Below are 14,385 nucleotides of genomic sequence, written 5' to 3' on the forward strand. Positions count from 1 at the left end.
TTGATTTCAGTTTTCTATCCTATTTTATTTCTTAAAAGTTTGCAAATCAAGTCAAACATACAGATTGAGGCAGATCATCACTCCTCATCTAGAACTCTGCGTTCATGCTTCTAGCAAGAGTCATTGTCTGGACGCCTTTGCATAATTGTCCTTTTCTCTTATGCTCAGTATGTAATATACCTTCATCGCCATGTGCTTAGTCGGGAAACCCCCTTATTTGGAATGTCTCCCAAGGAATCAAATTACGCCTAATTATACTTAATGGCAATGACTGCTTCTTAATTTGGATGGTAATTCTGCTTAATTGAGATGCCTTCAGGTGTCTAAGTGGAGTTCTAGTAGAGAGTCCTGGTGTGCACGAGAGCATCAACCTGCAATGTCTGGTTTCTTCTCTGAACATTTCACCAAAATAAAGGAGAAAAAGACAAAGAATTAAAGGAAGCAATGTAACCCAAGATTCCCAAAATTTAATGTGTTCATTTCTGAGTGTCCAGAACCAACAAAATCTGTATGAAATCATGAGAAATGTCCATGTAAATGTATGCAAAGATGAGACAGAAACGAGAAACTTCTAAAATGAGAAACATGTGTCCATCTAAATGGCATACATTCATTATTTTACTGATTTTTTTTTTTAGAGTTGGGCCAAGTTGAAAAATCCAATTCAAAATGTCAAAGAACACACTTCAAGCATTTTAACAAATTTTTAGGCTACTGGAGTCTGCTAAAACAGGAAAATAATGGGATCTAAAACGCATCATAAACAAAATATGAATCTGATGGTAACAAAAACCTCTTTGACATTATGCTTTTGTGCATGTGGTAGGCACACCCATTACCACAACCTTCTGGCTTCCAGAGAGTTCTTTCCTCAGGCTCCCTGGGAGCTGGAGCATGGGCATTTGATTTAGAGACGAGAGAAGTCTGGAGAGAAGTCGGCTAGGACATTCTAGAAAACTTCTTCTATTTATGAGAAAGACAAGCCTCATTTCTTCATTGACCATCATTATGTCACAGCCATCTTGTGACCTGAGGGGGGGTAGGGTGGGCACTACCCACTACCCACTACCCCCCAGAGAAGAAACAAGTAGGGTTACCCGCCTAGATACGGAGGAGGAAATACCGGAATCATCAACAACGTTTCTGAGCTCCTAAATTACACCTGCAATCTCGCTGGCTCTGCCATTTTCTTATGTGAAATAAAGCTTCTTAAAAACTTCTTCTAATACCTACAGCCAAAAACATCGTACTGAGACACTGAATAACCTATGATTTCATTTCCATATGGCACCCCTCACGGTGATAATGGAATACGGAGGTGCAGACATAAGTGACTCTCCTCCCAGAGAGAAGAGCTAATGAAAGGCCATCACAGGGCAGTGAAAAGACACCCAGGTCCTCATCCTCCGTAGGAGCAAAACAGCTGTGAAATCTTTAACGCGTAGTTTACATCCCAGGGATCTCGGTCTCGTGCCTGTCAGGTAAATGGTGTTTAGACAATCGGAAGCTTCCTTTTAGATAGGGATTTCGATTATTCTAGTATGTATGGGAAGGATAGAAACTCAGATATATAGGTATATCTGTAGGATAAAAGTATTCATGATTATTCATCTGTGATCTGGATTTAAATGAATTCTGAAAATACTGGAAGGGTTTTAATCAAGTTTCCTGACAATTTAGCTTGGAGTCCCTGCCTGTCCTATCAGAATACCATGGGTTCACTGTTTCTTCCACACAAAGGCCTTCAGTACTTTGAAGTTCTTTACCTGACACACAGAATTGCAAAAATCCCACCATTCCTTACAGTGGAAGCCCACTCCACCCTCCAACTGACACAGGGAGGAAAACACGCCATCAGCATGCCTCTCTTGACTCTGCGTGGCTTCTCTGCAGGACATCATGCACATCCCAGATCTCAGCAGCGTACAACACACTTCTGAATTCCAAATTTACATCTACCAGTTATGTCCACTTGAATGAATATACAGCAGGCTCCTCACTCTCTTTATGCCCCAAACCAAACCCATTATCTCTTCCCATAAGAAAACAAAACAAAAACAAAAAACAAAAACACTGGTTCTTGAGGACCCTTCCCTGGTTCAGAGTATGGAGAACCTATACTATTCCAGACAGGAACAATCTGGATAATAAAGAAAGGTCATTATTAACAAGGGTGCCGGGACCACAGATGCTGCAGGGTAGGGTGTCCCCAGAGTGGCTGAACACATGCGCATTCTGGTAAGGGCTTCACCACCACTTCCAAAGCCATTCTTTTTTTTTTTTTTTTTTTTTAAGATTTTTTAAATTATTTATTTGATAGAGAGAGACACAGCAAGAGAGGGAACATAGCAGGAGGAGTGGGAGAGGGAGAAGCAGGCTTCCCACTGAGCAGGAAGCCCAATGTGGGGCTCGATCCCAGGACCCCAGGATCATGACCAGAGCCGAGGGCAGAGGCTTAACGACTGAGCCACCCAGGTGCCCCCCAAACCCATTCTTGATTCTCCCCTGAGTCCATTTCCTTCACAGTCACCATACTGTATCCTCCAGACTTGCCAAGAGAACAGATCTTAAAAGTTCTTACCATAATAATAATAAAAAAAGTATAATTACGTGAGATGATATACACAAACTGTTTTGCTACATCCGCGTGTGTGTATACACGCACACATATATATATATAATTACATTATACACCCTACAGTAAAACAATATTATGTCAATTATATCTCAGCAAAGCTGGGGGAGGGGGAGAGCACAGACCCTCCAGATCAGTGGGAGGCAACCGAATGAAGGACACTCACTTTGTATCTAGCCCTGCACGGGCTTTCTGATAAATGCGGATCTATCTACACAAATGCAGTGTGAGCTTTTCCATTCGAACAGCAAACAGTGAGGGTGCATGACATCTGTGCGGCTGTGTGTCGCAAACAGCCGTCTGAGCTGGAGTACTGATGGCATCAGCTTTGCAAGGGTGGAAGCCGAGAGCCTTACCTTGTCCGGGTCTGTCGTGGTGATGACCCACACACAGTGAGCGTTGTCCTCATACTGCACCGGGTAGTTAGGGGACGTAATGACGCCACTGGGTCCACGTAGATTGGAGCCACATGTTCTAGCTAGAAACACATAGAGATGGTATTATTTTCTGCATCATTTGATCAGTGTGGTGAAGACATAACAGAAACATGGACCGTCAAATTAGCTAACCACTAAGTATGATAAAAAATGGTTCATCAACTCAAGTTGGTGAGGAAGTTTGCTCAGCCATCAGGACCCTTGTTTGGGACTTGCAACGTGCAACGGCACCCAAGGTGTTACCTTTCACAGAATGACCATGTTCCTGATACCTCCATGGACAGTGTGCAGTCAAACTGGCCCATCCCCATCCCACTCTGACTCAAAGAGAGTCTGCACGTACATGCAGTTGGACACGGATGCCGCGGAGGGGAAAGCGAGTGCAGGGGGCTCCGGAGACCCCCCACTATGCCCTCTGCTCTAGGACAATTTCATCTTCTGCACTAAAAATGAGGGTGGTGGGACAGATCATCTCCAAAGTCTCTTTCAAGCTTTAGATTCTATTCTGCAATCAACTATGCAAATTCCTTTACAGCACAGTGCAAACAGGAACTTCAAATAGAGTCGACAATTTAGAGAAAGAAAATAGACGTAAGGACTCTGAAAGGAAAAAAGGGGGAAAAAAGACCTTAAATTGAGAGGCCAAGCAAATTATAGAAATGGCATAACCCACAAATATGACTGTTTTTTACAATAAAACAAGGAGTTCAACTGACCTCCATTTTAAGAAAGGCTTGTTTTTGGTTTTGGTTTTTTTTTTTTTTCCAAATCAATAGATAATTTTTAGAAATCAAGTGTCGGCTTACAATGCAACCCAGCCTTCACATTAATAATTTGAAGTGGGTTTGAGAAAAGAGAAGGAGAAACTAATTTCACAAGAAAGAACTAATGTAAGGGAAGCTCAAGTTCATTTTTCTTAGACTTCATATTACACAAACTGATTAAACTGTCACCCAATAAAAGATTAATCCTAGTCAGGACCCATCTTGCCTTTGTTCTTTTTCTTGGCTGAGCACCCACTCCAGGTCAAGGATTGTTCTGGGAGATTCAGTCACAAAATTGAGAGACAGGATTCTGACTTCCAAGGGCCATCTTATTGCTGAAGGGTCAGGAGAAACCATTTAATTGAGCTTTTCCTAATTGCCCCCAGAAATATATACTTCTTGTTCTACATATCAACATAATAGTGAGACAAATCATACCTATTCCTAATGATAGTTCTTTATTGTAATAATTAACTTACAGAGCTATCTTTCCTACAGGGTTGTGAATTTCTTGACCTTGAGAAAATATCTTTCCCTTATCCTCAGCTCCATGTCCGCTGTCCGTAATTGCAGACATAAACATGTGAGAGTAGACAAATTTTCAGTGGTTCAATACTTTGAAAATAATTAGCTAAAAATTAATCTGCTATACAATGAATAACAAAAATATGGGGTAATCAACATTTAAAATACTGGCATTTACTCTGCAAATGGATAAGATTTCTTAGATGAAGATGTATGAAAGATGGTCTGGTTTTCAAAATTCTGGTGTGTCTTGGCTCAAAAGGTCCTCCAACAGAGAGCTAACTGCCCACATACGATTCCACCTCGGCACTCAAGGACTCTTGTTTTAGGAACATGTTTTCAGAAAAGATCGTGAGCTTCAGAAGGGAAAGCTTCCTAAAGCACCTTAACAACAGCACTCATGAGGAAACCTCAGAAGAAAAGTTATCCTCAATAAGTGTGGAGTTGCAATATCTTTATCTAACATGCTCATTCTTGGCTCAATTTCACAGGGAAAGGCTGATGGAGGCATAGTGTTCTGTTACTTGATATTTTTTGACTTAATTTTGAATTAATAGTATCAAGGTGCCATTCTAAAGATTTCAAACTTCAAAACAACACTCCTAAAGAGTGAGTGAGTGAGTACAGTGGGGAACTAATTTGTTATATTCCCACAAACAACTTGTGCCCATCCAGCCATTAGCCCCAGCTGTCATTCTGCTAGAAAGTTCACCAAATCTGACATTCCTTCAACGGCCTTGCGTCCCACTTGTCTTCTTTGAAGCTTGACCCTTAACTTGACTTATTCAAATTGCCTACCAGCTTTCCGTGAAATTCATCTTACCATTGCTTGGGGAAATATGATTTTTAGTGATCATATATTTCAGTGAGATAACCATTCGTAAAATATTTATAGGAAAGCAGCAAGTTTCCCAGAGTTTCATGCATACTGAGAACTGTGTTTCACATAGAGCCAGGGATGAATCCAGTCGCCTCAGACATTTTTCACCAGAAATTGTCAGATTAATTCATAAAGTAATTTTTCTTTTTCTTTTTTGTCTTAGAAACGTATCTCCATTTTTCAATGCATTTTTCTAATCTATAAGTATTTTTTAACCCATACTTTTAATCAAGCCATCAAAATAATCAGCAAAAATGAGATACATGGTGTATTCTGTCTCGATAATTAGAACAATTCCTAGCATTTGATCATTTTCCCCATAAATACTTGTTGTCATTTTTAAATAGTATAATGACCCTAAATAATATGCTCTAACTATAGTTATTTAATTCTAATCCTCTGTTTTAGGAAACTGATAGAACTTTAGCTAGTATCATAGACTTTACCCTTCTAAGTCTTCTCCATCCCCATCATCTGCTTCTTCCCCAAATGATGATACTGCCATCATCACACCAATTACTAATGACTCAATCGGTGGTACTTTCCCTACCACGGCCCTCCTGCCAATCACAGATCACCTTCAGACCTTCCACTGGCAACCACTCACGGTCCAACCAACTTTGTACAGATCCTTACGAAATAATAATGATGCATTTTGAATCATGACTCCATGGATTGTTATCCAGGGCCACACAGTGGCTGTCATGCAGACTGGGCATTATCTTTTGCATCTCCTGCGGCTGTCTGTTCCCCGGGGTTCTCTTCCTATCCTGTGGTTCTGTGGCAGGTTATACGAAATGGCCAGCTCCCTGAATGTTAGGGCCAAGTAAGCCACACCGTTTGCTGTGTTATACCCCAAACTTCTTCCTCATCAGCGTCAAGCATTGGAAGGCTAAGGTCCTTCAGATCCTCTGTCTATCATACGTCTTTTAAAACCTAATCTTTGTGCAGAGTAAGGAGAGCCAGAGAAGAGCACACCGGAAGGGAGAGAGGAAGGAGGACTGAGCGCTCCACTGGCACGTGTCCCACGGGCAAGCAGCACACCCTACAGAGCTACAGGATGTTCGGTGTGTGTGTTTCTGCACCTTGACCTCTCCCCAAGGTCATGTTCTGTGAGACGACGAGGGAGGGGCCCGCCTGCAGGGCAGGAAGGAAGGGAGCTGAGCGATCAGCCCCAGCATGCAGAACCGTCTGTAGGAGGACGACTGGTTCCAGTTTATCCACAAGCCACATCTGTGCTGCTTTGCCAGTGGTTTTCTTGCTGTCCTTGATGAGGAACTCGACCAGTGCTGTGGACATTCAAAAAGCCATGCCATTATCTGATTCAGATGGCTAGAACTCTGAAGGTGTGTCACCTGGCCTGTCTCCTTCCACTCCTGGACTCTTCGCTGACTCCTCAGCGCACGCTGGGCATGGATCCTGTAGCTTTTCAGACAAGTACAAACCCGTTAGCTTAGCAAAGCTGTCGGGATGACGGCAGAGCAATTGCACAGTGTCCTTGGAGGAGGGGGGCCTTCCTCCCCAGCACTGGCTTTTGTACTAAACAAGCATTCAGTGGTCCTTAAAGTATTTCATTGGCCAACATACTTAAGTAATGATAATACTGTAATATCAAACAAGATTTTATAGAAAGATTTAAAAATCTTCGCTTAGTTGAAATGTAAATGTTTATGTTCATACATATTATAGTTGAATACCACTTTCTACTCCTGCTAAGTCTCTCCCTTATCAAGATTTCCTGGAAATACAATGTCTAATATAAAGTAATACACACTTAAATGCTTAATGATGCTTAATAAATGGCCTTGGGTAATCGCTGTGACCTAATGCACAGGTAGTATTACTCAGAGGCTGTGTTCTAAACTTGGAAGCTCAAAGTTTACTTATATGTCTTATGGTTTTAAAATTAAATGAGAATTCACAAAATGATAGTGGAAAATACATCAAGAGAGAAAGTGGACAGGGAGAAAAAGGCTGATTTTGAATGTAAATATATGCCATTTTTCTATTTACCACTGAATATTTATTAAGTACAAACCATATTTGTTTCACATAATTTATCTTATGTAATATGAAGTAATAATTTGTCTACTTATGTAAATTCAGTTCCAGGAATCGGTACTGTTCTATAGTAACCATTTAATTAATCAAGTTAATTGGAGGGGAATATTCTAATTGACTAAATTTAAATTAAGAGGTTACCTAGACTCACATCTGAAGTATGTTTCAAGCACATTAATATTATATCTGATACTCTGTTTCCTGTATGTTTTTAGGAGAAAGCACTGTTTCCAACAACGGCTTTTATGGTTACTTCCAGATTGTCAATCGCAGCAAAGAACCCATGTCTGAGAGGTTAGGAGTTGCTTTTCCTTATCACAGCTTAGTTCCAAGCCTGATTTATGCAGTCCTTAGACATCTAATCTTAATTTATTTCATATTACACCCCTCAGTCTATTCAATGAGTATAATAAAAGTAACTCCATCTGTGAGCGCTGTCGGGACTGAAAGAAGGAGATCAGGGAAGGCACTCAGCACGTGGCCCGGTACATCACAGGCTCTGTACTGCAGAAATACATGTGACATTCTTATTGTGAGAATGGCATGGTATCAGGCATGGACATTATAGCAGAGAAAGAACAAAACCGAGACCCTTGCCTTCCTTGGACAATTCAATGCGTAGACATACGCCATCTAATCTAACACAGACATGGCAGCTTTCTAGGAAGGTCTGAGTAAGGGTTAGCAGAGCATCTGGAAAGGGATTACTTGGAAAGATGGTGGCCACGGAAGGATTTTGGAAGAGATGATTTTGAAAAAAGGTGCAAGACAGCCAGCCATGTGGACACCTGGGGAAAGTGTCCCAGGTAAAAGGACAACACATGAGAGAAGGCTAAGTCAGAAACTTCCCAATTATCTTCTAGGAATGTAATCAGCACCAAATTAATATTAGTGTTCAAGTCATTTTATGTCAACATAATTTGAGAGGACTATAAAAATACACAGCTTTATTATTTCCAATAACCTAATAAAAATATATTTTTTACCCAAGTGGACTTTAACTGAAAAGCATAAAACATTGGGAGTCTAGAAGCAACAAGAGAAACTTTCCCCCGTACACTGGAATTATAATAAAAGTTAGAAGTCTGTATGTCTCTTCAAATCTCTGAGGTCACAGCTATCTGGTAAAATAATCAGTAATCAAAGTATCATCTTAAAATTAAATCTGACATAACGAAGAGTGCTCATTCAATATTTACAAGTCATTTCTGTGTGGACAGAGAATATGGGTAGGAAACAATAAACTATAGAAGTTCTTGGTAAATGACAACTTAGTAAGCAGAAGGTCATTCTTAGCTGGCCTAACCCAGAGTCCCAAAGCAACAGCTTTATTCTGTGACCCCCTGTGGCTCTAATTGGCTTCCATGTAACCACAGTTACAACTGCAAATGATACTTCGTTTTTCTTAAGTGCTCTTCCAACTCCATGAGCAACTAAAAATACTAATTCCAGGGGCGTCTGGGTGGCTCAGTGGGTTAAGCCGCTGCCTTCGGCTCAGGTCATGATCCCAGGGTCCTGGGATCGAGCCCTGCGTCGGGCTCTCTGCTCAGCAGGGAGCCTGCTTCCTCCTTCCTCTCTCTCTGCCTGCCTCGCTGCCTACTTGTGATCTCTGTCAAATAAAATAAATAAAATCTTTAAAAAAAATACTAATTCCACAGATCAGAGTGCATGGGTCTTTTTTTTTCCAATTTATTTATTTTCAGAAAAACATTATTCATTATTTTTTCACCACACCCAGTGCTCCATGCAAGCCATGCCCTCTGTAATACCCACCACCTGGTACCCCAACCTCCCACCCCCCGCCACTTCAAACCCCTCAGACTGTTTCAGAGTCCATAGTCTCTCATGGGAGTGCATGGGTCTTAAAGGAAGTTCTCTCACTAAACCCCTGAAAATATTGATGGAATGAAATGCCAAGCTGAAACACTTTATTTTAAAAAAATATAATAAAACTATGTCCTCTTCCTTTGTCTGTTTGCTTATTGTAAGTCTACTGGCAAAGATATTTTATGTACGTTTGCACAGTGCACAGTACTTTATCCTGTGAAAAACCATAGTAGTTTTCATATCTCTAACTGAAGGAAGCACAATCTCGGACAAAGTCTCTTGTATGATTATCCAGCTGTGACAACCATTCATCCATTTGGTAACAGGAGGAAAAGGTAATCCACCCCTCCCCCATCCTCAAGGCTAATTAGCATTAGTAAGCATTGGCTCGGGACACCAGTGTCCAGATGTGAAAGATCACTTCTGACTCACGACAATTTGTCAGATGCTCCCATCAGATATTCCTTCTCTAGAGAAGTCACGGTAATGACTAAAGATAGAGACCCTTCATGAAGATGGGAACCTGGAGAACCAGGCCTTCATTCATCCATCCGAAATCTCAGAAGGGTGCAAAGCTCAGACCAGGGGCATTTTATTGCCTTTGAGAGACGGCTGAATTTAGAACATGTTGGCTGAGATGATCCATATGAGGGCTCCTTTATTTTTTCAACTTATTTAAATTCAATCAGCCAACATGTAGAACATCATTGGCTTTTGATATGATCAATGACTCATCAGTTCTGTATAACACCCAGTGCTCACTACATCATGTGCCCTCCTTAAAGGCTTCTTTAAAAGCTCAGAACAAATCAAGAAAACCCAAACCATGAGTTTTTCTTCTTACTTACTATTTATTACGGTGAGAGCAAAGACTGGAAACTGAACTCAGAGAATCCCACTTGTTGTTTGGGACCTATAGATAGCTAAGAAACATTTCCTACAGCCTCTTTTGGGTGGTATTTAAAAAATCACTACATTTCATGGCAGCCATCTCCCCCTATATTTTAGATATCAAAGCTACCTTTACACAGAAATAGTTATAAAATCTCCCCTAATTATTTTTTAATTTCCACTTAAAAACTGTTTTCCTCCCCACTCTCCTATAATTGATAAGCCCATCATTTGCAGTAAGTAAATGCACTATTTAATGAAGGGAACAATGACACACTCAGAGTTCCTAAATACTACCCACATGAAAAACTTACTAATTTTAATAGAAGAAAGTACACTCTCCAGTGAGGCACGCCATCCAGCAACACACCATGGCTCACTGCCCTTATTTCTTCTTTGTATCCATAAAGGTGTTACTGCTTTCCCACAGGCCAAGCTAAGAATCTAGGGTTGTAATGTCCACAGTGGGCACTGGCCAGAGTGACTATTAAACACGGGCGACATGGCTAGTCTGAGCCAAGATGTGCTCTAAGTTTAAAATGCACCTGTATTTCCAAGTCATAGCATGAAAATAAAAGAAAGAAGGTTAAGAATTTTTTTTCTTATAATCTTTATATTGATGATATATTAAAAGGATAATATCTGTGGGATAGTGTGTGAAATAAAATGTCACAAAAATTAATTTCACCTGTTTCACATTTGCTTTTTACTGGCTTGGCTTTTAATCTGCTAGTAAACTTTTTAAAGCTAGTTTTAATTACATGTATGGCTTGTATTTTATTTCTAGTGGAGAGCACGAATCTAAAGGTTCCTCAAAACAATCCTCTCAAGGACCAGTCCACGGATGCCCTAATGCCTTTGGCCATTCTGCGCAGGAGTAATTGATCCTGTCATGTTACTCGGTGATTACCTGATGTGGGAGACTCTGCTTTCCAGACTAGGCAGGTGTGTGTTCCTGCTGGCCTTGAACAAGAAGACTGACCTCTTGTTGGAGAACCATGTGTCTAGAAGGGGAGTGCATGGTGGAGAAGGGGAATGCGCAGGTTTCCTTCTTAACCATGATGCTCCCAGATAAGCCTCTCCAGTCCAGGAACTGGGGTAGTCCTCTTGACAACGTTCCAGCCTTTTTAATCCATATTGCTTAAACTCAGCACTGATACAAAAATGCCAACGCATGTGAAAGAACGCTGAGTGACCACGGGTGCCCTCTCATTCACAGAAAGTGCAGGTGATTTAGGGAAGAAACAGCAACAACTCTCACCCAGTAAAACAGAAACAGAACCAGAACCGTCGTCATGACGTCTGTCCGGTGATTCACCCGACCTCTCCTTCCTAGGAAGTACACCCCCTTGGCAACAACTGCTGTTTCACTTAATGTCTACATCCCCTCTCTTCCATGGAAACACACTTACTTGCTCTATATTTGACTGCCCAGACTCAAAATTATATTCCAAAGACCCACAACAAGGTCGGAATACTTGACCAGCGGTACTGAGCAGAAATACCTCTGATATTTCTTGCTGGGCCTCTCCCTGCTTCCTCTAAACCCCCTGTGTCCTGTCACCTGGGATTTAGACAGCATATTGGACCATGAGCAGGAGGGGCTGACCACACGCTGACAAGGTGGGTGTTGAGGAAATTTTCATCCCTAAGACAGAGTTGCCATTCTAGTCCTGTACTGCCTGCCTCCTACCTTCCTTATGAGAGAGAAACGATTTCCATTTGGTGGAAGCTCCTTGTGGTTTTGGATTTTTTTCACCTAGACTTCATCACCTAATTCTACGTAGTGTATCTCAAATTCTCCTTCTTAGAAGGCTTCACGCCTTCCAATTTAAAATTTTTCGTTGTTTAATGTTTTACTACTCCAAATATACTAAAATATAATTTCCTTAAAAAGTTCAGTTTAAAAAAAATACTGTTTGTTATTGTTCCCTAGACACAATCTAGGTTAAGCTATATACATCCTTTGTGGAAAGGTCTTCTTGAGGCTTACTTGCAGCTACCAGAGCTCATCCCTTCAGAGAGCTAAAAAGTAATTGGACGAGAACTAAATGGGACAAGGATTAGCGGATTACTCCATAAAATTGAAGGTGTACCTCGTTCAGGCAAGACCACGGGGTCTTCTCTGGGAGGAGAAAAGAGGGGATGAGGGAGGTGAGTGCTGTTTGCTTCTGGGCGAGGGAGCTGGGCGTCGGAGCGGCGGGTCTCTTGCAGAAAACAAGCCCAGCGAATCACACAACAAAGATGCAGCAGGAAGAGCCTTTCTCTTCTAAAATATCGTGGGTAGGACATGAGAATCTGTGAGAACAGGAAGCTAAAAGCTTCGTGTACAATTATCCCAGAGTGACGTGTTCAGAGGTGGAGAATGAAGAGGGATGCCCTCCCCGCCCCTGCAGCCTTGGGGGGGGGGGCGTCTTCTAAGAGGTGAGAGCCTCTGGGTGTTTGGTCTTTGATATCAAGTCAGGTTGTAAGTGGGGACCAAGATCCTAACAGAGTGTTTTGAGCTTCATATGAGATGATGAAATTCAGGAAATTAAAAAAATAAGTTATAAATTAAGAAATAAGATAAGAATCCAATAATAGCCTACATACATATTTCCTTTATGTGACTCCAAAACATCAATTTAAAATGAATGCACATTTCCTAGCTTTGTATAGTTTGGGTTTTTAAAATAATGAAATATGATTCTGGTATAGAAGAGTAAGGAAAACATTAAAGAATAAAAACATTTTTTCCCCTTGAGGGGGAAAAAATAATACCAGTGAATTAGTCCTCATTTATTTCTGGGAGCATTACACATTACCATCACTTGGTAGAAACATGATTTTTGCTGTAGTTCCTCTGGAAGCCAAGCACTGCCACTTTAGGATTAGACAAAGTAGTCTAATGACAAAGAGCAGAAGGACACAGAATTCATGTTTCCTTAACCAGAGGATGGTGCATCTCCAAGAAGCATAGGAAAGAGCCTCCTTCAGCCAGAACACAGACAACAGTCTGTCCTCAGGGTGCATGAGGAGGTCAGAAGGTGCATTTCCCACAGGCTATAAACCCTCAAGTGGTTATAGGTAAGGGGAACAAGAGAGCAGATCCTGCAACACAGTCTATGTATCGTAGATAAAGCTAGCACTGTATTTGATTTCATAGGATGTATCTGATATTTTAAAATTTATAAAATGGAATCTTTTCACTTTAAAAAGACTTTAAAAAGGAGGCATAAGATATGCTTATATATGAAACTTTGCTTCTTATTCCTTGGTTGACTTCATGCTTCCCCCCACCCTCCTTTAAAAGTAACACTTTACATAAATTATCTTATGGCCAAAATGCAAAAACCAAAACCAAAATCAAACCCTTGTTTTTCTTTGGATATTTAGTGATTTTCAATATTAAAACAGCCAAAACGGTTTTCTGCTGGTTTGACTGTGGTTTGTATAATTCTGGTAGGACCATTCCGATACTTCCTGGAAGTGACCAGTCAAAGTTTGGCATCTGTGAGGATGATGATGAAGCATCTTCGGCTCTGCTATGTCAGAGATGAGTTTAAGATAATTTATCAGTGAAATATTAACTCAGGATAGTGATGACAACTCCCTTTATCACTGGTATCATCAAAACCCAAGAATTAACCTCACTGCCCTTGAAAGGTAAGCATTTTCAGATCTGCAGGGGCGTGCATAAAACTTGCCGAAGGATCTGGTTACATAACCTATTTCCATAATATGCAAATGCTGTGTATATATATAGGCGAGTACCAAGTTCTACTGAGTAAGTCTGTGTGCAGGCATCTCAATGATTAGATTTGCTCCCATAGTTCCTGAAATTTGAAAACCACTAATATCCTTGGACATGCTTGCTGGCTAACCAATTTCAAAGAACTATATCTTCTCTACCTTCATCATTAGGAAAACATGCATTATTTTCTGCTTTGTTTGGCTTTGTCTGTATGACACATAAATGAGGCTGCTCTGCCCTTAAGTCTCCCCGCGCATTCACAAAATGTGCCAACTGTGGTAGAAGACAGAACCAGGGCGAGGACACAGTGCGTGCACCTTACCGCGGCAAATGGGCCGATGGTCGCTCCAGGCAGCCAGCGTCTCTGTGACTCTCTGACAGGTTATGCTCTTGGATCCCTGGAGCACATAATTGTCCTCACAGGAGAACTGTACATTTGCACCAACCCTAAGCAATTAAACAAAACAAAACAACCCAAATTATTCTTGGAAGCCTTCTTAAAAAAAAAAAAAATCAGCATCGTGCTATGAGTGTCTTATGCCATCCAATCAATATCACACTTCAAGCAATGCATTAGAGATTATTCTTAGATATAACCACTTAATTTAGCATGGGATAGAGTCTCAAGACCT

At 40.9% G+C, this 14,385-nt stretch overlaps 1 protein-coding gene across 1 annotated transcript in view; it reads right to left on the reverse strand.

The window, feature by feature from the left end:
• CSMD1 (CUB and Sushi multiple domains 1) overlaps positions 1 to 14,385 on the reverse strand; it is a 732,674-nt gene that overhangs the window by 552,438 nt on the left and 165,851 nt on the right. The window contains exons 4-5 of the mRNA XM_044225749.1: positions 14,076 to 14,200; positions 2,992 to 3,113 (exon numbers count right to left, since the gene is read on the reverse strand). Coding sequence (XP_044081684.1) covers positions 2,992 to 3,113; positions 14,076 to 14,200 — 247 coding nt within the window. The remainder of the gene's footprint in view (positions 1 to 2,991; positions 3,114 to 14,075; positions 14,201 to 14,385) is intronic.

This window comes from Neovison vison, chromosome 11 (genome assembly GCF_020171115.1).
Source record: "Neovison vison isolate M4711 chromosome 11, ASM_NN_V1, whole genome shotgun sequence".
NCBI lineage: Eukaryota > Metazoa > Chordata > Mammalia > Carnivora > Mustelidae > Neogale > Neogale vison.